The 26370-nt window shown below is 40.4% G+C and overlaps 1 protein-coding gene across 2 annotated transcripts in view; it reads right to left on the bottom strand.

The window, feature by feature from the left end:
* Nucleotides 1–26370, bottom strand: part of LOC132395589 (insulin-like growth factor-binding protein 4) — a 118973-nt gene that overhangs the window by 16278 nt on the left and 76325 nt on the right. For both annotated transcript variants that reach the window (XM_059972416.1, XM_059972417.1), the window contains exon 2: nucleotides 21110–21297. In XM_059972416.1, the coding sequence (XP_059828399.1) occupies nucleotides 21110–21297 (188 nt within the window). The remainder of the gene's footprint in view (nucleotides 1–21109; nucleotides 21298–26370) is intronic.

The following is a 26370-nucleotide window of genomic DNA, read 5'->3' as shown; positions in this document are numbered from 1 at the left end:
TCAACCAACTTGAATGGACAGATATCAAACCGCATCCAGAAAATGAAACTGTACCTAGTGTATGAAAGCACAATGTCTTCTATAGTGATAGCTCTTACAGTTTGAATAATGGCAATTGATTGAAATAACCATCTATTTTCACAGCAACACTCGGCCTTTACAGATAGGAATGGATATAGAGAGGAATTAAAATGGTCTCACACTGTTAATGACATCTTACAAGCTAAGTTTATTAACATGTATTTAATTCAGTGATGTTTGCTTAAAGATGGATCAGAAGGCAAAGCCGGATACCAAAGCTTTAATGGGGAAATAAAGTTTAGAACAAAATTTGTGATAAAACCTGATTCTATTCATTGGTGTTGGTAGAATCAATTATCTTCTCTTAATTGCTTCTCACTTCAATGGAACTCTGTAACTATATATGTTTTGGGAAAAAAATGCATCCCAGGGAACAAGTGATTAAAAGACAACTAGTCTGTTGCTCACCAAATTTCAGTGCATGCATTGAAGAAAACAAAATTTATGAAATGTGATGTGGTATAGCACTTTTCAGAGGGACACCATTAAACCAACTAAACTTTGCACTTAATCCCTTAAACTGCCACATAAAGCTGAATCAAGAAAGTGATCATGCCTCCACGTGGTTAAGTAAAGATATTGCAATAAAAATATTGAACAAATGGTGTGCATTTTGAAACTAATTTTACAAAATCCATTCTTATGTAGTCTGCAGAGCAGGCCAAATAGCAGATCATAGAATTTTGTATAATAATTTATTCAGGATCCCTGTTTCTTTCAGATTTAATAATAATCATAATTATGTTTTTTATAGATATTTTAATTCTGTTCTATTTCATTCAACTATTTTGGATTATTAGGTATCTATTCAGCTCTTATATGTCAAAAGAATTTTTCCTTCATTAGCATCAGCAAAATCTTACATTGGAGCAAACTCCTCATAGATGTTACACAAAAATCATATCACAGAGCATAAATTTGTTAGAGATCACAGGTAAGTAAAAACCAGGGTCACCTAATCAAGTTTAACATATATGCACACATGCATTACACACTCTTTCTAATGTCTAAATATGTGAACCACAGCTGTATATCCAGAGTTTAAAATCAGAATCAGGTTTATTATTGTCATGGTTTCTTGAAATAACCAGGAGACGCAGAAGATTATTCGAGAAGTTTAAGCCTTTATTTGCAAACAAAAGCTGAGACAATTAATGAGCATGTCACTAATTGCCCGCCGAGCCTAGTTCACAGAATTCTTTATAGTGATTTCTTATCTTAGTTTCATTAGCATCCGCTATCTGCTTGTAACGCTTATCACCAGCACATGAGCTTCTCGATTCGCCACCAATATTTTGTTCAGTAGCCCATACTTGTTCTAGACTACTCCTTGGAACACGTGTCCCCCTTCCCGGCTTTGACTGGTTTTCATACCATCACACCACTCCACGATCCCGTCTACCACCGTTATCTCTACAGGCTTACTTTCACTGTTAGCTACATTCTTAAGGCACTGATGCATTCAATAGTACAGAGACAATACGAGATTACATTCTGGCTAATAAGTTGAATACGTAATAAATATAAGGCTGGTTTTTCACTGTTAGCTACATTCTTAAGGCATTGATGCGTTCAATAGTACAGAGGCAATACAGAGATTACATTCTGGCCAAAAGATTGGATACATAGCAAATAGCAAACACAAGGCTGGCCATATAGTTCTGGCCACACAGCAAATGATGCAACTTTATTCTCCAATATAATCACCGGCAAGTGAAGTGAAATTTGTTAACTTTACTAGGATGTTGCTGAGTCTTCAGGAATTGAGTTACAGGGAAAGATTGAACAGGTTAGGACTTTATTCCTTGGAGCATAGATGAATGAAGACAGATTTGATAGAGATTTACAAAATTATGAGGAGTATAGACAGAGTAGATGCAAGTAGGCTCTTTCCACTTAGATTAGGAGAGATAAATACAAGAGGACATGGCTTTAAGGTGAAAGGGAAAGGTTTAGGGGGAACATTAGAGGGAACTTCTATACTCAGAGAATGGCAGGAGTGTGGATTGAGCTGCTATCTGACATGATAAATGCGGGCTCACTCTTAAATTTTAAGAATAAATTGGATAGATACATAGATGGGAGAGATCTGGAGGGTTATGGACTGGGTGCAGGTCAATGGGACTAGTGGAATAAAGTTTCAGCACAGACTAGAAGGGCCGAATGACCTGTTTTATGTGCTGTGGTGTTCTATGGTTCTAACTTAGCAGCAGTAGTTCAATGCAATACATAATCTTGCAGAGACAGAAAAAAAATAATTAATTAGATAAAACATAATAATAAATAAAAAGTAAATCAATTATGCATATTGAATAGATTATTAAAATGTGCAAAAACAGAAATACTGTATATTAAAAAAAGTGAGGTAGAGCCCAAAGCTTCAAAGTCCATTTAGGAATCAGATGGCAGAGGAAAAGAAGCTGTTTGAATCGTTGAGTGTGTGCCTTCAGGCTTCTGTACCTCCTCCCTGATGGTAACAGTGAGAAAAGGGCATTCCTCGGGTGCTGGAGGTCCTTAATAACGGATGCTGCCTTTCTGAGACACCACTCCTTGAAGATGTCCTGGGTACTTTATAGGCTAGTGCTCAAGATGGAGCTGACTAGATTTACGGCCTTCTGCAGCTTCTTTCGGTCCTATGCAGTAGCCCCTCCAAACCAGACAGTGATGCAGCCTGTCAGAATGTTCTTCACAGTACAACGATACAAGTTTTTGAACGTATTTGTTGACATGCCAAATCACTTCAAACTCCTAATAAAGTATAGAAATGTAGAAACAGAAAACCTACAGCACAATACAGGCCCTTCGGCCCACAAAGCTGTGCTGAACATGTCCTTACCTTCGAATTACCTAGGCTTTACCCATAGCCCTCTATTTTTCTAAGCTCCATGTAGCCATCCAGGACTCTATTGTTTCCGCCTCCACCGCTGCTGCCGGCAGCCCATTTCACACACTCACCACCCACTGTGTAAAAAACTTACCCCTGACATCTCCTCTGTACCTACTTTCAAGCACCTTAAAACTATGCCCTCTGGTGCTAGCCATTTTAGCCCCGGGGAAAGCCTCTGACTATCCACACGATCAATGCCCCTCATTATCTTGTACACCTCTATCAGGTCCCTCTCATCCTCTGTCACTCCAAGGAGAAAAGGCTGAGCTCACACAACCTATTCTCATAAGACATGCTCCCCAATCCAGGCAACATAAGTTTAGCTGCTGTCTTGCCTTCTTTATGACTACATCAATAATTTGGGACCAGATTAGATCCTCAGAGATCTTGAAGCTGCTCACTCTCTCCACTGATCCCTCCATGAGGATTGGTATGTGTTCCTTCAACTTACCCTTCCTAAAGTCCACAATCAGCTCTTTTGTCTTACTGACATTAATTTGTTAGTAGTTGGGTGCATTTCAGGTATACATTGGGTGTAGATTGAGAAAATGGGACACACATAGGAAGCAACACACACAAGATGCATGCTGTGTTCTACCAGCATCTTGTGTGTGTTGCTTGAATGTCCAGCATCTGCAGATTTCCTCGTACTTCCTTATCAATGTTGTATCACTGTGATTTTCTTTTGTACGGATCATACTTAAATATGCAGAATGTCCAATAATAGTCACAGAATGCATCCAGGACACAAGAAAATCCTTTTGACAAATAAAAATCTTTTGCAAGAACTTCAATGCAAAGTAAGCTATATCTACTTTATAAGCTAACAGTGAAGGAGTCTTAGTGATTCTTTAACAATAAAGAATTCTTTAATAGCAATAAAACTAACAGCATGTTAGGCTAATTTGTCACCAATTTACGTTTTGTGTACAGCAAGTAAACAAATTAATAGACAATGGAAGCCCAAATTGAATTGTTCATGCAAACTCTCTTACTAATTATCAGCTTGACACCCCCACATTCAGGAGGAAGTTCAGCTTGAACATTATTCAGAAATAGGATTGTACATTGCGGATCAAAATCTGGGCTCACCCAGAAATACTCCATACTATAACCCCCTCCTCAGCGCTACCCAGGTAAAAGTATTAGAATTGCAAATGAAATTACCTATTAAACTGTATAATGTTTTTCACATAATACTGAAGAGCAAGTCCATCAGAATAAATAGATACTGTATATAATCTTGCTGTTACATCATCTCCATAATAGCACTTATGAAGCAATACATGCAGGACGAATAGAGCTGATTGATTAATTAACGGAGTTTGATGATTTAACAGTCCCAATTTGAAGAAAATTTGGTATATTCCTTTGAGTGTCACACAGCACACTCAATTGCCATGTTATTAGGTACAGGATTTTAATGCTAGGAGCTAGGAGCATTGTAAGAAAGGTGGATGAGCTTAAAGCGTGGATTGATACCTGGAATTATGATGTTGTAGCTATTAGTGAAACATGGTTGCAGGAAGGGTGTGATTGGCAACTAAATATTCCTGGATTTAGTTGCTTCAGGTGTGATAGAGTAGGAGGGGCCAGAGGAGGAGGTGTTGCATTGCTTGTCCGAGAAAATCTTATGGCGGTGCTTTGGAAGGATAGATTAGAGAGCTCCTCTAGGGAGGCCATTTGGGTGGAATTGAAGAATGGGAAAGGTGCAGTAACACTGATAGGAGTGTATTATAGGCCACCTAATGGGGCGCGTGAGTTGGAAGAGCAAATGTGTAAGGAGATAGCAGATATTTGTAGTAAACACAAGGTGGTGATTGTGGGAGATTTTAATTTTCCACACGTAGACTGGGAAGCTCATTCTGTAAAAGGGCTGGATGGTTTAGAGTTTGTGAAATGTGTGCAGGATAGTTTTTTGCAACAACACATAGAAGTACCGACTAGAGATGGGGCAGTGTTGGATCTCCTGTTAGGGAATGCGATAGGTCAGCTGACAAATGTATGTGTTGGGGAGTACTTCGGGTCCAGTGATCACAATAGCATTAGCTTCAATATAATTATGGAGAAGGACAGGACTGGACCTAGAGTTGAGATTTTTGATTGGAGAAAGGCTAACTTTGAGGGGATGCGAAGGGATTTAGAGAGAGTGGATTGGGTCAAGTTGTTTTATGGGAAGGATGTAATAGAGAAATGGAGGTCATTTAAGTGGGAATTATGAGGGTACAGAATCTTTATGTTCCTGTTAGGGTGAAAGGAAAGGTTAAAGGTTTGAGAGCACCATGGTTTTCAAGGGATATTAGAAATTTGGTTCAGAAAAAGAGGGATGTCTACAATAGATATAGGCAGCATGGAGTAAAGGAGTTGCTCGAGGAATATAAAGAATGTAAAAGGAATCTTAAGAAAGAGATTAGAAAAGCTAAAAGAAGATACGAGGTTGGTTTGGCAAATAAGGTGAAAGTAAATCCGAAAGGTTTCTACAATTATATTAAAAGCAAGAGGATAGTGAGGGATAAAATTGGCCCCTTAGAGAATCAGAGTGGTCAGCTATGTGTGGAACCGAAGGAGATGGGAGAGATTTTGAATGATTTCTTCTCTTCGGTATTCACTAAGGAGAAGGATATTGAATTGTCTAAGGTGTGGGAAACAAGTAAGGAAGTTATGGAACCTATGACAATTAAAGAGGTGGAGGTACTGGTGCTTTTAAGAAATTTAAAAGTGGATAAATCTCCGGGTCCTGACAGGATATTCCCCAGGACCTTCAGGGAAGTTTGTGTAGAAATAGCAGGAGCTCTGACGGAGATCTTTAATATGTCATTAGAAACGGGGATTGTGCCGGAGGATTGGCGTATTGCTCATGTGGTTCCATTGTTTAAAAAGGGTTCTAGAAGGAAGCCTAGCAATTATAGACCTGTCAGTTTGACATCAGTGGTGGGTAAATTAATGGAAAGTATTCTTAGAGATAGTATTTATAATTATCTGGATAGACGGGATCTGATTAGAAGTAGCCAGCATGGATTTGTGCGTGGAAGGTCATGTTTGACAAACCTTATTGAATTTTTTGAAGAAGTTACGAGGAATGTTGACGAGGGTAAGGCAATGGATGTAGTCTATATGGACTTCAGCAAAGCCTTTGACAAAGTTCCACATGGAAGGTTAGTTAAGAAGGTTCAGTCGTTAGGTATTAATGCTGGAGTAATAAAATTTATTCAACAGTGGCTAGATGGGAGATGCCAGGGAGTAGGGGTGGATAATTGTTTATCGGGATGGAGGCCGGTGACTAGCGGGGTGCCTCAGGGATCTGTTTTGGGCCCAATGTTGTTTGTAATATACATAAATGATCTGGATGATGGGGTGGTAAATTGGATTAGTAAGTATGCCGATGATACTAAGGTAGGAGGTGTTGTGGATAATGAGGTGGATTTTCAAAGCTTGCAGGGAGATTTATGCCAGTTAGAAGAATGGGCTGAACGTTGGCAGATGGAGTTTAATGCTGAGAAGTGTGAGGTTCTACATTTTGGCAGGAATAATCCAAATAGAACATACAGAGTAAATGGTAGGGCATTGAGGAATGCAGAGGAACAGAGAGATCTAGGAATAACTGTGCATAGTTCCCTGAAAGTGGAGTCTCATGTAGATAGGGTGGTGAAGAGGGCTTTTGGAACGCTGGCCTTTATAAATCAAAGCATTGAGTACAGAAGTTGGGATGTAATGCTAAAGTTGTACAAGGCATTGGTAAGGCCAAATTTGGAATATTGTGTGCAGTTCTGGTCACCGAATTATAGGAAAGATATCAATAAATTAGAGAGAGTGCAGAGACGATTTACTAGGATGTTACCTGGGTTTCAGCAATTAAGTTACAGAGAAAGGTTGAACAATTTAGGTCTCTATTCATTGGAGCGTAGAAGGTTGAGGGGGGACTTGATTGAGGTATTTAAAATTTTGAGAGGGATAGATAGAGTTGACGTGAACAGGCTGTTTCCATTGAGAGTAGGGGAGATTCAAACTAGAGGACATGATTTGAGAGGGGGCAGAAGTTTAAGGGAAACACGAGGGGGTATTTCTTTACTCAAAGAGTGATGGCTGTGTGGAATGAGCTTCCTGTAGAAGTAGTAGAGGCCAGTTCAGTTGTGTCATTTAAGGTAAAATTGGATAGGTATATGGACAGGAAAGGAGTGGAGGGTTATGGGCTGAGTGCGTGTAGGTGGGACTAGGTGAGATTAAGGGTTCGGCACGGACTAGGAGGGCCAAGATGGCCTGTTTCCATGCTGTGATTGTTATATGGTTATATAGGATGGAATCCGGTGTGGTCGTCTGCTGCCGCAGCCCACCCACTTCAAGGTTTGACATGTTGTGTATTCGGAGATGTTCATCTGCACACCACTGTTATAAACTATGGTTATTTGGGTTATTGTTGCCTTCCTGTCATCTGGAACCCATCTGCCATTTCTCCTTTGAGCTCTTTCTGTCAGGCCTGCACAGACAGGTACCTCGCAGTCTCCACCCAGCCAACAGGAATCACCTGCCACCAATTTCCATCTCATCATCTACAGCCTATTTACATCAAACTCTCACCCACAGCACTTATTCACTTAATTACTCAGCCCACCTCAACAAGTTGCTCCTAGTCTTTGGCTACTGTGGTGCTTAATATCTGTTTTCACTTATTTTGCGGCCCCTTGTGGCTAGTTATTTTTGCAGTCTATTATTAAAGTTATTGCTCATCACTGAATGGTCCCCATTGCTCTGCTTTTGGGTCAAGCCTCCTCTGTATTTCCTGACAGGATGAGTGAATCATTGAATGAATCAGCAAAGAATGCTTGTTGAAAAGAAGTTGTCTGTGATGAGACCACACAATCTGTTTGCCACTCTCTATCTCAATACAACAACCACGTGATAGTCAATCTCTTTTGAGCCCCGAATTCCATTGACCGAATGCTTTGACATGCTCCAACTTCCTGTCCTAGAGCATCTTGCACGTCGAGCTCCAGCCATCTCTGTATACTATGGACTGAGCAAAGATGGCCTTTGTCAATCTCTAAGCTGGGCTGCCGCTGACTGGAGGAATGAAACCACCATTTGCAATAAATATGAGGAATTCACATTTTGGGTTTTGATTGTTTTTTTACCATTACAGCCTCTAAGCGAGCTTGAAAGACAAGCTATCAACATGGGGGATGCCCACCAACCTCAAAAGCCTCTTCACTCTGGCCCTCTGTATCAACAAGTGTTTTACGGACCAACCCTCCAGATCACCAGTCAGAGCCCCACTTCCATTTCAGGCTGCAGGATCCTCCTCAGCAATGCCTGCAGAGCCCATGCAGTTGGGGAGAGCATGAGCTTTGGTAAAGATACAACTTGTGTGCTTACTGTGGAGCAGCCAATCGCCAATGCATCAGATGCCTGGGAGATGTCACCGCCAGATAGAGACCAGGGGCCTTCTGTCTGGCAAGCTTCCCCAAGTCCTTCATTCTAGCACCAGAGCCTCTCTCACACACACACACACACACACACACACACACACACACACACACACACACACACACACACACACACACACACACACACACACACACACACACACACACACACACACACACACACACACACACACACACACAGCTCTGGTGCAGCAGGCAGCTTTCTGGACCAGACTCTGTGTAGCTTGGATTTCCTACCAAACCTCTCTCGCATTATGGCCATTGACAGACATCTCTTGGGATCTGGGATGTCGGAGCACACACACAACCTGTGCACCTGTGTGTTGGGAAGCACTGAGTCCAACCAGTTCCTCCTTACCGACTTGCCCAACACTCCTTTCATCTTGAGCTGCGCCCGGCTCTGCATTCAGGACCCTCACTTTAGTTGATCATCCGGTTCACTGCTGAGTTGTGACCCACCTGTCAGACCACTTCCCTGCAACCTCAGTTGACCTCATCCCATAAATCCATTGAGATGGAGCAAACTCTAATCTCATCAGACTCCCACAGGAATATCTCAAAATTGCTATCACACCAAGCCAGCACCCTGCCACCTCACAGACCAAAAAACTACACAGTCGACCTCCTCAAGGGCAACTCCTCTCCCAAAGGTCATCTATTCTCCCTCTCCCCTCCTGAGACCCAAGCCGTGAATGACTACATCGCTAAAGCACTCTAGCATGGGTTCATTCAACCATCCTAGTCCCTAGCTAGTGCATGATTCTTCTTTGTTGAAAAGACAGATGGGGGTTTCCATCTCTTCATCAACTACCGTGGACTTAATAAAATCACCATTAAGAAATATTGCGTTGTCCCCTTGATGGATAGTGCATTCAAAACACCCTCCAGGGTCCAGATTTTCACCAAGCTGGAGGGACAGAACAGATACAATTTGATCTGCATCCATTAGGAGGACAAGTGGAAGACAGAGTTCAGAACACCCTCTGGCTACTGCGAATACTTGGTGATGCTCTTTGGACTTTCTAGTAGTCCAGTTATTTTATAAGCCTTCATTAATGAGGTCCTCTGAGACTTGCTACATAGGTGTGTTTTTGTCATCTTCCTCAATGCCATCCTCTTCTTCTCCAAGAACCCCAAGAGAGCATCTATCTCATCCATTCAGACCTTCAGCATCTCTTCAAAAACCAATTCTACAGCAAGTTGTAAAAATGCCAGCTCCAAACTCAGTCATTTCCTTCCTGGTTATGTCCTTTCACCCCAGTGTATAATTATGGACCCAGAGAAAGTGCAGACTGCTGTTGAAAGGCTCCGACAGCACTCCCTCAAACTGCTACTGGGCTTCTTGGGTTTCTACAACTTCTGTCATTTCTTCAGGAACTACAGCCAACTTGCTACCCCTGTCACTTTCCTTACCTAGTCCCCTACCTCACAGACACTGGAATCTGCTGCTGCAGTCCACGCTTTTGAGGAGCTAAAGAGATGCTTTACCACCCCTCCCATTCTCTATCATCTGAACTCCTCCAGATCTTTAGCATTAGAGCTAGATGCATCTGATGTGGGTGCTAGGGCCAACCTCTCCTAGGGAGGACCAGATAAGAGGACTAGGATGAGTCTTCTCATGTAATGAGTAGGAGACAGGGAGCTATTTGCCATCAAAATGGTCTTTGGAGGAATGGAGACATTGGATGATGGAAAATAAAGAGTCCTTTATGATCTGGACTGATCACCAGATTATCATATCCATCCAATAGTAGTGGCCAGGAAGAAGAAAAGGAAGAGTACTGCAAGTCGTTCATTTGATGCATACAGAGGAAGATGCTGCCTACGAGGGCTGCTCCGTTGTCCCACTTGCAGAGTGCTGGGCTCCTTGACCTGGTGTGTATGGATTTCCTGTTAATAGAGCCAGATGCCAGTAACATGGCAAATGTCTTAGTCATCATGGATCACTACACCAGATTTGTGCAAGCTTTCCCTACCAAGGATCAGAGAGCCTCCACGATGCCAAAGGATTATGGGAGAAATATTGTATTTATTATGGCCTCTCCATAGTGATCAGGGACAGAATTTTGAGAGTAGGCTCATACATGAGTTACTGAGCATGCTTGGAGTTGAGAAGTCGAGGACTACATCTTATCATCCACAGCGTGGTCCCCAGCCAGGGAGAATAATCGGACCTTGTTAAGCATGCTCAAAACCTTGAAAATCAGCAAGAAGAACAAGTGGAGTGAGCATATTGGACATCTGGTCCACTGCTACAACTATACACGAAATGAAGCTACCAAGTACTTGCCATATTATCTGATGTTTGGGCACAAGGCGAGGTTGCTCATTGACCTTTGTTTTGGGACTGACGAGGAAGACCAACCACTGAAGACATATCTGAGGTATGTGTCTGATATGAGAAGGGAACTGAAAAAGGCTTAAGAATTAGCTGAGGTTACAGCTGCCAAACAGAATCAAGGAAATAAGAGGGGGTATGGTCAAAAGGTTAGATCCTCCCAGCTCCTGTTAGGAGATGGAGTCCTCGTAAGGAATTTGGGGCTACCTGGAAAGCATAAGTTGGCTGACTGCTGGGTGGTTACACCCTATGTAGTGGAGAGCCAGATATCAAACCTACTAGTTTTCTGGGTGAAACTGGAGGATGGAAATGGGACTGTCAAGCTTCTCCATCGGAACCACCTTCTTCCTCTGGGACAAGAGGTGCGGGATGAACCAGAGCCCGACCTGAAGCCTACATCTAGTAAGAGGACTCTGCAATGGACCGACAGCAGGAGAGATTAGACCACTCCCTGCCCCTGATGGGGATACGGGCTCGGACAATGACAAAATAGATGTGTGGTATATGCTGCCTTTTGCTAACTCTCCACTGATTGAGGAAGAGACTCTCAACCCTTCTCATGTGGAGTCAGGTGAAACTGTGGGCAGACTGGGTTTCAGCGGGCCATGAAAGGGATAAAGTGGGGCTCAGCCATGTGGCAGAGGGGTCCAAGTCGCAGGAGGGCATGAGTGACAGACTGGGGGATGCCTGCAGACCAGTAGTATCCCAAGGAGTGCCTGAACCCAAAGTAGATGACGGTTAAGGAGGTCTCAAAGAATCAGAAAACTCTCAGATAGGCTGGCCTATGTTGCTCCAGGGGAACAGGGTGCGGCACCTTTCGCCTTGGTGAGCTATGTCACTGCCATTTACACCTGTGTTGGACTTTGTGCTTTGTATGAAGAACTGGCAAATTATTTCAATGTCATGAGGATGTGATAATTTTGGTGGGGGGAGAGTGTAACCCCTGGGCAAGGTTTCACTGCTAATGTAATGGTCTTTCTGTAGAGGCAGTGTTTGGATTATGGTTAGAGATAATGGGTGTTTTGGCATGTGAGCCGTCCAATGAAGTGAGTGTGCTTTTTGTGTTGTGTGCCTGACACTGGTATGATCTGGGTCTCTGGTTCGGCAGGAAATGAAGGGAGAAGACAGCAGTGAGAAGAGGTCGTAGGACTCGACCCGGAGTGGGGCCATGATTCAACGAAGCCCAAGTTTGAAGGAGGATCGGCAAAGGGGAAGCAGTGAGCTCCAACTTGTGCTGTTTCATTAAAATGGGCCCTTTGCTTTTTTTTTACTTTTTCTTTACTAACCCTTTAGTCAAATTAAGAATTATAAAGCTAAATCGTTTAATTGTATGTGGTATACTGTCCGTTATTTAGTGGTACTGATTTGTAACGGGGTAACGAACCGTGCAGCATCCACGCAAACAGGAGGTTCTGAAGGGCTTGTGCTTCAATCTCCCACGTTTGACGGGGCTGGCAATTGTTTTTCCTGGACATGCAGCTGACAGAACCGGAGCGTTTCATATAAATGAACCTGGAGAGTCTGCTGAGCTGTGGCATTCAATTTAAGACCGGTGATCCAGAACTGTACAAGAGGTCCAGGTGCGACCTACAGAAGGCTATTCTAAAGGCAAAAAAGCAATTGCGATTGAGGTTACAGATGAAGTTGGATGCATGTTTTTAACGCTATTACTTCCTGCAAAGTGAAACCTGACATCATGAATGGCTGTGATGCTTCACTCCCAGATGAGCTCAACACCGTCTATGCAGGCTTTGAAAGGCAGAATAAAGCCACACCTGCGCAAATCCCTGCAGCATCTGGCTCTGATGGACTACCTGGTAGGACTCCGAAATCAGTGTCAACCAATGGCTGGGAGCGTTCAAGGACATCTTCAACTCTCACTGCTCTAGTCTGAGTTTCCTAGTCAGCTTCAGAAGGGCAACAATCTTACCAGTGCCCAAGAAGAGCAGGGCAAGTTACCTCAATGACTATCACTCAGTGGCACTCATATCTACTGTGATGAAGTGCTTTGAGAGGTTTGTCATAGCTAAAATCAGCATCTGCCTAAACAAGGACCTGGACCTGCTATAATTTGCCTATCGTCAAAACAGGTCTACAGCAGATGCAATCTCACTGGTTTTCCACGTGGCCTTGGATCACCTGGAAACTATATCAGGCTGGAGCTCAGAGTCAAAACAATCATACACTCAGTTCAAATCAACACGATCTAAAACCTGTGCCTCTCTACAGTCTATATAGGTCTGAAAAAAGATCTCCTCCTCATTGACAATCAAATCTGGCTCTGTTGTGTATTTAATATTTCAGTAATATTTGAGAAATATTCTAAATACATTGTTTGATTAAGCATTCTATGTTTGTTCAAGTAAATAATTACAGGTTATATAGAAAAGCACTGTACCTAAATAGCATATGTCAATAAAACATTACGGCATATGTGCACACCTCACTAAAGTAACAACAGAGTGTACTTTCAGTTAGTTTATAGAGTTATAAAACAAACAGTGGTGATGAGGAAGTTTTAAACAAAATCAAGGTGATTACCTATCTGTTGAAGTGCAAAGAGATGCTTGAGTAAAAAAATCAGTGAGATGTTCGAACTAAAAAAAATGCAGCACATTTTATTTTCTTGGCAAGAGGAGAAGACGGTCAAGTTAAAAAAAGGACAAAACACAGATGAAATTCACAGGTTCATAAACAGTGATTTCAGGATGATAATAATAAGTATGAAAAACAGAAATGGCTGGCTATATCGGAAAGATAGATACACTTAATTGTGTAATAAATAACTAAACAATGCATTCTGAAAGAATTGAGCAATATTTTGAAGCAAATGAAATAGCCAGTGAAAGTGAGTGCCAGTGTTACTCACTGCACCAGATCAAAAATCATACCGTTTGCTTAGAAGTTTAATGGCTCCAGCTAAATCAACCAGAATGATCTTTGCTGATATCATGAACATAATGCAGGAGCATTTAGAACCAAAACCATTGGTGATTGCAGATCGCTTTGGGTTTCATCTTGGGAATCCTATAAGAAAGCATTCAAACTGGGTCCTATCTGAAGCACAACTCACATTTGTTAGAGTAGTTGTGATAGCTGTTTCAATAGAAATGGCAGCCAGAGGCATAACTGAGTTGTAGTCAGGAATGAAAGTGAACATGAACAAAATTGCAATGTCTAAAGTGAAACCAGCCTGGTTGAACCATTTGTGTTACCATTGTGGCAGGGGCTCACATACTGAAAACCAATACAGGTTTAAAGGTGAAACTTGCAGAAAATGCAACAAAGCAGGACACACACAAAGAGAATATCACACAGACAAAATAACTGGACTGCACAGGAAAGAGAAAAAGATAAGAAGTCAAGTTTTAGTTTCAAAAAGTGCAGTAATCTGTACGCTGTGATGAAAAAGCTGAGAATGTTGAGAGTGACATAGGATTAAGCAGTCATGAGATTTACAATGAAAACTGCCATCGGACAAGCAACATGGCTGACACCAAAAGTGAACAGAAAATAACTAAAATGCAATTGGACACTGGTTCAGTCATTCCATAAAATATGTTTGAAAGGCATGTCAAAGATACTGAACTGAAACCTGCAGATATCCAACTGGAAACTTATACTAGAGAAAAGGTAATTCCTGTGGGACTACATTCAAAACAGTGAAATACAACAACCAACAAGCCACTATAGACTTGTAAGTGGTAAAAACAGGAGGCAAGCATTGTGGGGATATGAATGGCTTAGACAACTACAACTTGATTGGAGATCCATCCACTATTTGCATGCTACATATCCTGCAATAGAATTGACTGAAATCGAATGAAGAAAGATATTAGATGATGGCACAGCAGTGTTCAAGGATGCCTTTGGAAAACTCAAACATATCAAGGGTAAAATAGTGTTAAATTGAAAGGCCATACCCAAGTTTTACAAAGCTTTCCCAGTTCCATATACCGTCTGTGATAACGTAGCCAGTGAACAAGATCGCATGGAGGCAGAAGGAATTCTTTCCAAGGTTGAGTGGAGCCCATGGGAAATTATAGGTTCAGAGCATGATGCAACAAGTGTGAATTCCTTAAACCAAGCATCACTTACTGTGGTCATACCATTGACTCGCAACTATTACACTCATGTGTTAAGAAAGTTCAAGCAGTGGTAGATGCCCCAAGACCAAAGATGTGGCATAGTTGCGGTCCCTTTTAGGATTTTTTAATGACTACAACAGGTTCCTGGCGAACCTGGCTACTGTGCTGCACCCCTTGAACTCATTACTACAGATCCAGAAGAAATGGTAATGGACAAAGCAGAGTAAGGTGGCTTTCCTAATGGTAAAGGAAATGGTGACGTCTGACACTGTACTCACATATTATGGTCCACATCCGTCATCCAGCAAAGCTTGTCTATGAAACCACACCTTATGGTATAGGTGTAGTCATGTCACATGTTATGAGTAATGGAAGGGAATGCTCCATTGCCTTTGCATCGCATTTCCTTACTGCTGCAGAGAAAAATTACACACTATTGACAGAGATGCCTTTACTCTGGTTTGGGGTGTAAAATATTCTAACCAGTACTTGTATGGGAGAGAGTTTATCCTCATTACTGACCATCAATCACCAATGTCCATTTTCAATCCACAGAAGGGTGTTCCACCAACAGCACGCTCAGGAATGCAGAGATGGGCTCTGCTTCACCACTCATGGAAATGCTGATGGATTGTCCCATATAGCCTTGGAAAAGGCAACACCTGCAGCATTTAAAAAAGAGGACGTGCCTCTAGACATATTCTCCCTAATATAAATCAAAAGTCTCCCTATTACAGGAGAGATGATCCAAAGGGAAACCAGAAAAGAACTCACACTGGCTCAGGTCTACATAACCATCCAAAATGCTGGAATGTGCATCAGAAATCCCAGTTCCCCCATTTTTACCAGCACTTACCCTTGACAAGGGGTGCTATATGTGGGAATAGGGAGTTGTTGTACCATACAAGCTGAGAATTAAAATGAGAAGGTTCATGTTTATCATTGAGGCGTGGTCAAAATGAAAGCATTGCAGTTAAACGTTGTCTGGTGGCCTGGGATAGTTCAGCAGATCAAGCAGCTTGTCAAGTAATTTTTGGGATGCTAACACATCCAGAAGATGCCAAGAGCAGCATCTCTCCCTTCCTGGGAATGTCCTGCATTGCCCTGGCAGAGAACTCATTTGGATTTTGTCAGACCATTCATGGGCACAAATGTCTTGATAGTAATGGCTGCAGCTACAAAGTGGCCAACAGCCTCCACTACAGCCTCACACACTATTGATGTGTTGAGCAACTTCTTCTCAAGGACTGCTGTTCCAGCACATTTAGTCAGAGACAATGGATCACAGTTTATTGTGGACGATTTTCAGTCATTCCTGGAAATGAATGGAATTGTACATATTACATCTGTACTGTACCACACAGCTACAAATGATTTGTTTATCCAGAGTCTCAAGAACATACTGAGAGCAATGTCAGCAGAGCACTGAATCAGAAGCTCACCAATTTCCTCCTTGCAGATCACAATGCAGCACACTCCACAGCCAACAGCTCACTAGCTATGCTGTTCCTGGGTTGTTCCGTGTGCTCACACTTGGATCCCCTCAAACCCCAGTCTCGGAGGAAGGACTCAGGACAAACAGCTGAGATATACTGATGGCTCCACAAGCAGGGAGATTAGATGTTTCACTTCTGGACAAGCAGTCCTAGCAAGGGCACAGAGGTGAACAAAGGTGGATACATGGGTGTCCAGAGCTGTCTGAACTGCTTCTTGCAGTCCCAGATTCAACTCCTGCAACCACCACAGAGGATGCCCCAGAACCTGAGATTGTTTCACAGTCACAGTTCTCACCTGTCAAGCAGAGTGATTCCCTTTGTCAGGAAAAGCGTTATCCCACAAGAGCAAGCAATTAAATCTCTGCGGCTGAATGGGACAGTTTAAAAATTACTATGCTGTGGACATCTTTATAGTGTTTGTATTATATAGTATATGGTATACATGTACGTATTGTATATAAGGAGATGCATTCTATATTGAGTTTATAGCTAAGCAAGGAGGAGTGTTGTATATTTAATATTTCAGTAATATTTGAATAAAATTGTAAACATATTATTTGATTAGTCATTCCTTGTTTGCTTAAATAATTCATTAAGAAATATATTTAAAAGCGTGTCACAAATGTAAAAATGAAAAGTATATGTTTATCCCAGTCTCCAGTGTTTTTCTTTCATTTAGTTTAAGGAGTTACAAAATATAACAGGTGCACTTTAAGGATGCATGCTTAGTCCACTGCTCTATTCAGTCTACACCCACAAGTGTGTGGCTAGGCACAGCTCATCTGACATTCACAACTCTGCAGATGATACAACTATTGCTGGCAAAATTTCAGACGGTGACGAGGAGGCATACTGGAAGAGGATAGATCAGCAGGTTGAGTGGGGTTGCAGCAACGACTTTGAATTCAAGCTGAGTAAAACCAAATAATTGATTGTGGACTTCAGGAAGGGCAAGTCAAAGAAACCCATACCAGTTCTCACGAAGGGATCAGAAGTGGAAAGGTGAGCAGTTTCAAGTGAATGGGTGTCAACAGCTTATAGGATATATCCTGGGCTCAAAATATTGATGTGATTATGACAAGGGCATGACAGCATCAATACTCCAATAGGAGTTTGAGTAGATTGGGTATGTCACCAAAGACACTCGCTAACTTCTACAGATATACCATAGACAGCACTCTAATTGGTTGCATCACAATCTGGTATGTAGTGCCACTGCACAGGATTGGGCAAAGTGGCAGAAAGTTGAAAACTCAGTCTTCTCCATCATGTGCACTAGCCTTCCTAGCCTCAAGGACGCCTTCAAAGGCTATGACCCAAAATGGTGACATCTATCAATCAGGACAGGCCCTCCTCTCATTGCTACCCTCAAGGAGGAGGTGCATCAACCTGATGACACACACTCAGTGTTTCAGTAACATTTTCTTTCTATCCACCATCATATTACTAAATGAACAATGAGCTCATTGAACACTTACTCATTACTTTTAAATGTTTAATTTTCTTTTTTATACAGTATATAGATACCTATTGTAATTTATAGTTTTAACTATTATGTATTGCTGTCATAAAACAACACATTTCATGATGCATATGACAGTGATATTTAACCTGATTGTGAACCTGATTCCTACAGGGCATACTTCTGCATAGATACTTATACAGTACATAAAACACTTGGGTTATGTCTGAATCTGACTGTCTAATCTAGAAAGGAAAATGGGAGAGAGAGGCAGCTGAAACTAAAGAAACCTCATGAACTATGCAATAAAGGGATGACATTCAAAACATGCATTTAAAGTTTGTGTGTTGGGACCTCCAGGCAGGTTGGAATTAGGAAAATAAGCTATGGAAACATTGTGAACATAGACTGTTCCAAAAATATCTTGCAGATATTAGGTGTGACTGGAAAAGGGTCACAAAGAGCACTTGATCTGAGTGAATGACAGACACCCAGGAGGAAAGTGAGAATGACTATAAATGTAAATATACTCTTGACAAGAGGACTGTTGTTATTTTGTGACTGAACATGTAGATTAAGTTATTGACTTCATTCAAACCAAAGGTCAATAGATTTCTAGATATTAAGGGAGTCAGAGGATATGAAGTAACACAAGCAAATAATTCTGAGATGGAGGAACAGATGTGATCTTGATGAATGGCAGAGCAGGCCCCAAGATTCAAAAAGGGATACTTTCAGGAGGTTTTGAGGTGGCTAGCAACAGCAGTAATACTGTTAATTTTCCAGGATCAACATGTCTGACAGGTAGGCTTACACAAACTAATCCCAATGAATTTGTGAAGCAACTCTCTCAGAATCATTTATGTTTCAATAAGATCACATGACATTCCATATTTCAATGTGTTAAACCCAATTTTCTCAACCTTCTTTCATACATACACTTTTTCATCCCAGGAATTTACCTAATAATTTTTATCTGCACTGCCTCGAATGTAACTATAAAATTCCTTAAATATAGGGATCAAGGTTTTTCAAATATGCTTTAATGTTACATCAGAACTTCTCAACTTTTATACTCCTCCTAACTTTTCTATTCTCTTGCTGTTCTTTTGTTGTTTGTCTGATCCCTTTTTATGCTGCATTTGCAAGTCATTCTGTTTTAATAATAACTCTGCTGTGGGTGGGCCCCTGTACTTGAGTGATCTCTCTCTCTCCTGATGGTGAGTGACAGTCTTTTGGTCCTCGAGTCAGAGAGCTTTAAGAAGCGACACAAAAGATTGTAACATCAAAACAGTGAGCTGTTGATCACCCCTCTCGTTGTTGCAGGAGTGCTCTCTCTCGAGCCTGTCTGAGATGTCGAAGTGTTGGGAGGGACAGTAGTTTTTGATGGACTCTCGATTGTGGTCTCTTTTGGGGGCCTTGATATTGTTTGTATGATGAGTGGTTGAGGGTTGATTTTTTTGCTGGAAAGTGGGTCGGCAGGAGGAGGGGGAGGATTAATGCTTTTGCCACTGCTTGTGCTTGGGAGGGGTGCTTTTTGGGGTTCTAACATTTTCTGTTACTCATTCTTTGGGTTTTTTCTGTTTCATGGATGCCTGTGAAGAGTAAGAATTTCGGGTTGTATACTGTATACAGTCTCTGATATTAAACCGAACCAGTTGAACCATTGAAATTGACTAGTAATTTTTTCTTCCGAAGTGGATAGCCTCACATTTTTTCTTCATTTTACGAAGTTCATGCCCACTAAAAATATCTATATTGCTTTATAGGGGCCACTGCTTCACAGCTTTCTAATTCACCAATTGTTTTCTCATCAAAAGATTTGACTACAGTACACTAGCTACTTCCCCTAAGTCATATTCAGTTTAGTTTATTATCATGTACGCCAGGGTATAATTACATTTCTTGCTCAACTGAAGCTGCCCGAGCAAACAGTAGACATGGTAATAATAAATATGACAATACATATATTGACAAGCATAAAGCAATAAATTGGTGCAAACTGGAATTGTACAGAAAGTTATGATGAAGTGTCAACAATATCATTGATATAGATCATTAAATGCTGAAGCTACAGTGCTGAGTCCCTATTGTAGTCCATGTCACTGATTACCAATACAAAAAAGGATCCATTTATCCCAACATTCTGTTGAAATTTATTCTGCCAGCCAATCTGTCATCTACACCAACCCCCAATCTCATGGACTCTTATCTTACTCTTACCTGGTATACAATTGATAGCCTCTGGAAATCAGAATATAAACAGCATCTTCAGGTTCTCTTTAAATGATGCTGATTTTTAAAAATGTTCTTGAAGATCTCCATCATATTTTTCAACATGACTTTCCTTTCATAAAGCAATGATCATTTTGCTTGTTGTCCTATGATTTTTTAAGTGTTCTGCTATCAACCTCCAAGACAATAAAATGCCAACATTTTTACAATGATTGGTATTAGTCTAATTGCATAACTTCATATATCTGTTCAGTTTTCAGGAAAAGCTTCGAGATTTAATTGAATTGTGTACATTTTATTTTTAACTCTCATTTTTAACTTGACTTAAAGTATGGTAATTTTTTTGTTTCTTTTTAATGACTGCCATCTATAACCAATATAATTGAACTCTCTGTGCAGATTCCTGGTCAAAGATAAAATGACATCTCATCTCTAATCTCTCAAAAAATAGGCTTTTGCCCTGACCCAGTGAAGTAAAGACGTCATGTAAAAAATTGGAATATCATTAACTATTCATTTCTGGTAACATTGCCATTCATTCTCAATTACTTCAAAGGCAAGCTTAAAAAAACATCTTTGCTTTTTTAAAGCAGTGTGTATTGGTGGCATTGACAGCAGGAAATCCAGGAATTGTTTGCAGTTATGTTCTAATTAACTGAATTAAGGCAGGGCATGCTTAGGAACAAAGATTGGATGAAGTGCCTTTAGTTTGAGAAAGCCATATGTTTGATTGAGAGCTAGTTACTGGAAAGCATCAACCTGTGAATGCTTAGAGGGAATCTCAAACAAGAATTGCTTTGTGATCTATGATTGAGTAGCTTTCAATGGATGGTCCATGTCCTTAGACTATAGACTAGAATCAGTTAATCTTAATTCCAGATAGAAGAAAACAGACAATTATTGAAACTAAAAGTATAAAGGGAAAGAAATTTATAATTTTCAATGCCTGCACTTAGATGTTAGAGTAAATTAATCTTCATACAATCAAAGGGAAACCTAGGATAAATGTGCATCAATGTCAAATCACCAGTAATTTAATCACAGTTCTCCCCAATGATTTCATAAAAATTTTGGTTCTTACTAGTTGCTCTCTCTGCTTTTGTTTGTAGTTTATCCGGGCCCTCATCCCTATCTGTGCATCAGCTGAATTCCGTCTGTCTGGGATGCTGTGTCCAGAAGCAGGTATGAACCTGTAGTTGGTGCCTGCTTGGGTGCCTTCTGTTCCATCTGGGCTGGGACTCTCAATTTCGATCTCAGTGGTTTGTGTCTCTGAAAACGACAGTTTTCACACAATGCTGTAAATGTTTGAAGTATCAACAGTACTGCAAATTGAATTTACATTCAGTGACCACTTTGCACTTGTACACCTGCTTGCTAATGCAAATAACTAATCAGCCAATCCTGTGGCAGCAACTCAATGCATAAAAGCATGCAGGCATGGTCAAGAGGTTCAGTTGCAACTCAGACCAAACATCAGAACAGGGAAGAAATATGATCTAAGTGAGTTTGACTGTGGAATGATTGTTGGTGGGTTGTTGAATATCTCAGAAACTGCTGATCTCCTGGGATTTTCACATACAACTATCTCTAGAGCTTACGGAGAAAGGTACAAAAAACAAAAGACATCTATTGAGTGGTAGTTCTGTGGGCAAAAATGTGTTACTGACAGAGGTCAGAGGAAAATGGCCAGACTTGTTCCACCTGACAGAAAGGCAACAGCAACTCAAATAACCATGCATTACAACAGTGTTTAGTAAAAGGAAATCTCTTCATGCATATCATGTCAAACCTTGAGGTGGATGGGCTACAGCAGCAGAAGATCACAAACATACACTCAGTAGTCACTATATTAAGCACAGGAGGTACCAAACAAAGTGGTCACTGAGTGTTAAAGAATGCACAGCTCTACCTGTAGTCACCTCTATTTAAGCATCATTCAAAACATTGGTATTTTTGACAAAGCAATTTAAGTATGGAAGATCAAATTTGAAATGATTTAGTGCATCTTTCAGGAATCTCTCATTTTTTTTACAATTAATAATAATTTAGAGCACAGAATTATTGATGCCTATATATATTATAATTTACTGATACAATGTTCATTTGTGTTACTTTTATATAGTGTAAGTGGAGATTGTAACAGAATTAAGATCACAAAACTGGCAAATGACAGTAACTGGATAAATGACCAGACAATAAATAGTTCAGAGGTGTTGATTGACTAATGCTGACCTCATTATCTCTGTAGGTTGGAGCAGGGCAAAAGCTTACACACCATTGCAAGTGCTCTAATCAGTGAAAAAAGTTGGCAATTGTGCAGACAACAATCATTTTATAAAAATTAAGTTCAGATCCAAAAAACTGAATTGTGAAATCCTATGAACTTGATGTCTCATTCTTACAAATATCATTAATCTATCATGTGGGCATATTGGAGATCAACTTTAGTTTACCAAAGTTTTGTTAAGGTACATACGGGGGTTCCCAGTCTGGGAACCATGGACCCCTTGGTTAATGATAAGGTTCCATGGTATAAAAAAGGTTGGGAACTCTTTGGTACGCACCATAGGTATGAAAGATAACATTTTTCATCAGAATAAAAGTAGCTGAAGAAAAATTCTCTTTAATGAGCTATGTAAAATGTCGAAGAATGCTGAGACTTTAAGATTTGTTCAAATTGCCCAGATTGAAAATTCAAATAGTGCTGAGCAAAAAGAAATAGAATTTTTTATTTGCCTTGAAAAAAAACCCTTTAAAATCTCTCAGCATTTAATAGCACAAATATTATCTTTAGTTAGATAAATATTCTGCTTGGCTCCACACTATTCAATAATGCATGCTCATATATCACAGGCAATGTTGTTAACAAGGGTTGTACTTCAATAAGTATAAGGACGTTAGAAGGATTTTCATTTCTCAAAAGTAAGAATCAAAAAGGTACGTTTATCCCTGTTCTTCATTCCTATTGTTATTAACAGTTGGCTGTCACCATTCTTGTTAAATTGGCCCCGCATAACAACGGAATCCTCCCTTTCATAAAGTTCTCTTGACTACTGAAGACCAACACACATTTGCCTCCTTAGCCACCCTAGCAACTTGCTCTGCAACTTTGACACCACTGGTCACTGGACCCCAGGCAGAATGCATTCCATCTACTCCCACTCTTTGTCTCTTTGGACAAGCTAATTCTGAAGCTGCACTGACAAGTTCCCCTGGATAATATTCCTCCTGATTTTCTGAATGAGCCTGCAATGGAGAATTTTGTCAATTGCCTTAGTATAACATGTATACTCTGCCTTCATCAATTTGTTTTGTCGCTTCTTCAGAGAATTCGCTGGGACTCACAGGCATAATTTGCACTCCACAAGAACATACTTATTTTCCCTAATCAGCTTCTGCTTCTCCAAATGCTTGTAAATCCCGACTCTAAGAATGCCCTCCAATAGTTTGCCACCACTGGTAACAGACTCACAGGTCTATAATTCCCAGGATTATCCCTATTTTCTTTCATGAACAAAAGAATAACATTTGCCATGCTCCAATCTTCTGTGGTAAGTGAGGACACAAAGATCATCACCAAAGGCTCAATGGGCTATATCCCATCCAGTCCTGGGGACTTCTCTATCCTAAAGTTTTACAGAAGTACCAGTATATCCTCTTTTTTAACATTGACATCTTCCAGTATTTCAGTCTGTTTTATGCTGCCTTCACATTCATCAATGTTCCTCTCACTGATAAATATTGAAACAAATTATTCATTAAGGACCTCCCTACCTTCTCCAATTGCAAATACGTTTCCTTTTTTTTAAATCCCTGATTGGTCCTGCCGTCAGTTTAGTCATCCTCTTTGTTTCCATAGAATGCCTTGGGGTTTACCTTAATCCTATTTGTCATGGCCTTCTCATGTACCCTTCTAGCCCCCCTAAGTTCCTTCTTAAGCTCTTTCCTGGATCCTTTATTACTCTCCAGGTCCCTGTATGATCCTTGCTTCCTAAACCATAAGTATGCTTTTTTACTTCCTCTTGACTAGAAGTTCCACATCTCTCATCAACCACATGGGTATTCCACATATATGATTTCATGCATCTCCAGTAATGAGAACTGTTGCTGACATTTGATCTTGCCCTTAGGTGACATTAACACAGGAATACAAGCAGCTTCTTTTGTCCTTGGCCCAGGGGATACTGTGGACGGTTTTGATATCATCAAAGTCAACAAGGTTAAAACTAAATTGGCAGGTATCCTGATGAAGCTTTAGAAATGTGACTTTATAACTAACAAAACGGATGCATACTTCCTGTTGATTGAAACAATGTATCACATGAGGCATAACTGTGGGTTTGTGTTGAGCTTCAAACATCATGTCATATTCTTTTTCAAGATCAGCCATTTAAATTTCTCTCCTGATGTACCTATACTTTGTCCGCAGAACCTCTCAAAACTTTCTGAACCAGCGGTCTCCATCACATAGAAGGCAATGCTAGCTGGTACATGGAACACCAGTGACTGTACAATTTCTTCTGAGACTGACACCATCTTGGCTTTGAAACCTCTCACTCTTCCTTCATTGTTATTGGATCTGAATCTGTGGACATACACTATAAGTGGTACAAAAGAGTACCATTGTATCTCAAGGCTAAATAGGGATAAAATAGATGACTAATGTTGTGACACCTATTTTTGATTTAATTTTTCCAGTTCTCAATTTGTTTTCCTCAATATAAATTCCTCTTAATATAAGTATCATTACTCTATGCACAGCCTTCCATTAAATTTAGATTCTTACTGAATCTATCTTCACTAATCCAGCAGACAGTTTCTTATCATGCTATTTTCAAAATCTCCTGTAAATCGATTTTTCTGTTTGCATCCTCCATTCTTCTGTCTCAGCTCAATTTGGCATCTTCCTTTTACTACATTCCTGTTAAGAGCCCTTAGCCATTGTGATAATCACTCCTATTCAATTTTGCTCCAGTTCCCTTAAAGACACCACAATTATTTCCTTGGCCACTCACTGCCCTAGCTCCCGTTGCATGTTCCACCACTGTCCTTTGTGTAGTTTACATTCCTTTAAGTGCATTGTTGCCATACTTCATGTGCAAATAATAGTCCAGATTTTGGAATGATCAAGTATATTTCAAACAATGTTGGAAACATGAGAAAGAACTGGAGAGCTGGAGAGTAATCAAACCATAAATTAAAAACAATGAAATATGCAAAGAATCTGGAACAATTGTATAAAATACTGGAAACACGCGACAGGTCAATCAACATATGTGAAAAGAGGTGCTACCTGAATATCTCTGCTAATGCTCTTTGAGTGGTTTATTTGATTTCAGAAGCAACCAGAGTAAAGATTGATCTATATATAACAATGGTGAGATTAAACAAAATCTTTAGAAACATTCTTTCAAATTCTGTGATAAGATTAATTTCTTCTGTATCAGTGCTAGTATCCACTGGTGTTACTATGGTGGGAGCTCCACTATTTTGATGCTAAGTACTAGTTCAGTATGGACTTAGCAGACTAAATGGCCCAGACTTGATGAGCGGAATGATCTTGTCTGCTGTAGTAATGACTTGATGAGTTTATTTACTTGTATTTTTGATGGATGCTAGTGTCAGCTGAAATTACTTCTTTCTCTCCTCAAATCTTACATTACTCACAATGATCAAGGATCCATAAATGTTTCCATAAAGGTCTACCTATTAACACCAAAGAAAGTTATATAACTTAAACCTCAGAATGTATTAGGACATGTTCAAGGTTTTGCTTACATGACTTACGGCCTCTGAGTCTCTAAATGGGCTATTATTTTGAAGCTCAATCCTGGCTATTCCTTTTACTGGATAACTAGGTGACTGAGAAATTCAGAAGACACTAGACAATCAAAATATTGTAGCAACAAACTGCTTAAAGAAATCTCTCTTTTAAAGTGCATACTGCATGGAAATAGGCACAGGACAATTCTTATTTATTTAATTTTATTGTATGACCCAACCAGCATTACACAACTCCATTTATGTGCTGAAAGTTATAGTATTAAAGACGTATTCCTGATGCTTCTAGTGTGGTGTCCTCTACATCGGTGAAACACGATGTAGATTGAAGGACAGCTCTGGCAAACACCTATACTCTGTCTGCCACAACAGGTGGGATTTCCTGGTGGCCACCCATTTTAATTCCACTTTCCACTTCCATTCCAACATGTTAGTCCATGGCCTTCTCTGCTGCCACAATAAGGCCACTCTCAGGTTGGAGAATCACTATTTTGCACTCTGTCTGGTTAGCCTCCTACCTAACGGTGTGAACATCAATTTCTCTACCTCCACCCTCCCACT

This window comes from Hypanus sabinus, chromosome 6 (genome assembly GCF_030144855.1).
Source record: "Hypanus sabinus isolate sHypSab1 chromosome 6, sHypSab1.hap1, whole genome shotgun sequence".
NCBI lineage: Eukaryota > Metazoa > Chordata > Chondrichthyes > Myliobatiformes > Dasyatidae > Hypanus > Hypanus sabinus.
This window is presented reverse-complemented; position numbering and strand designations above follow the sequence as displayed.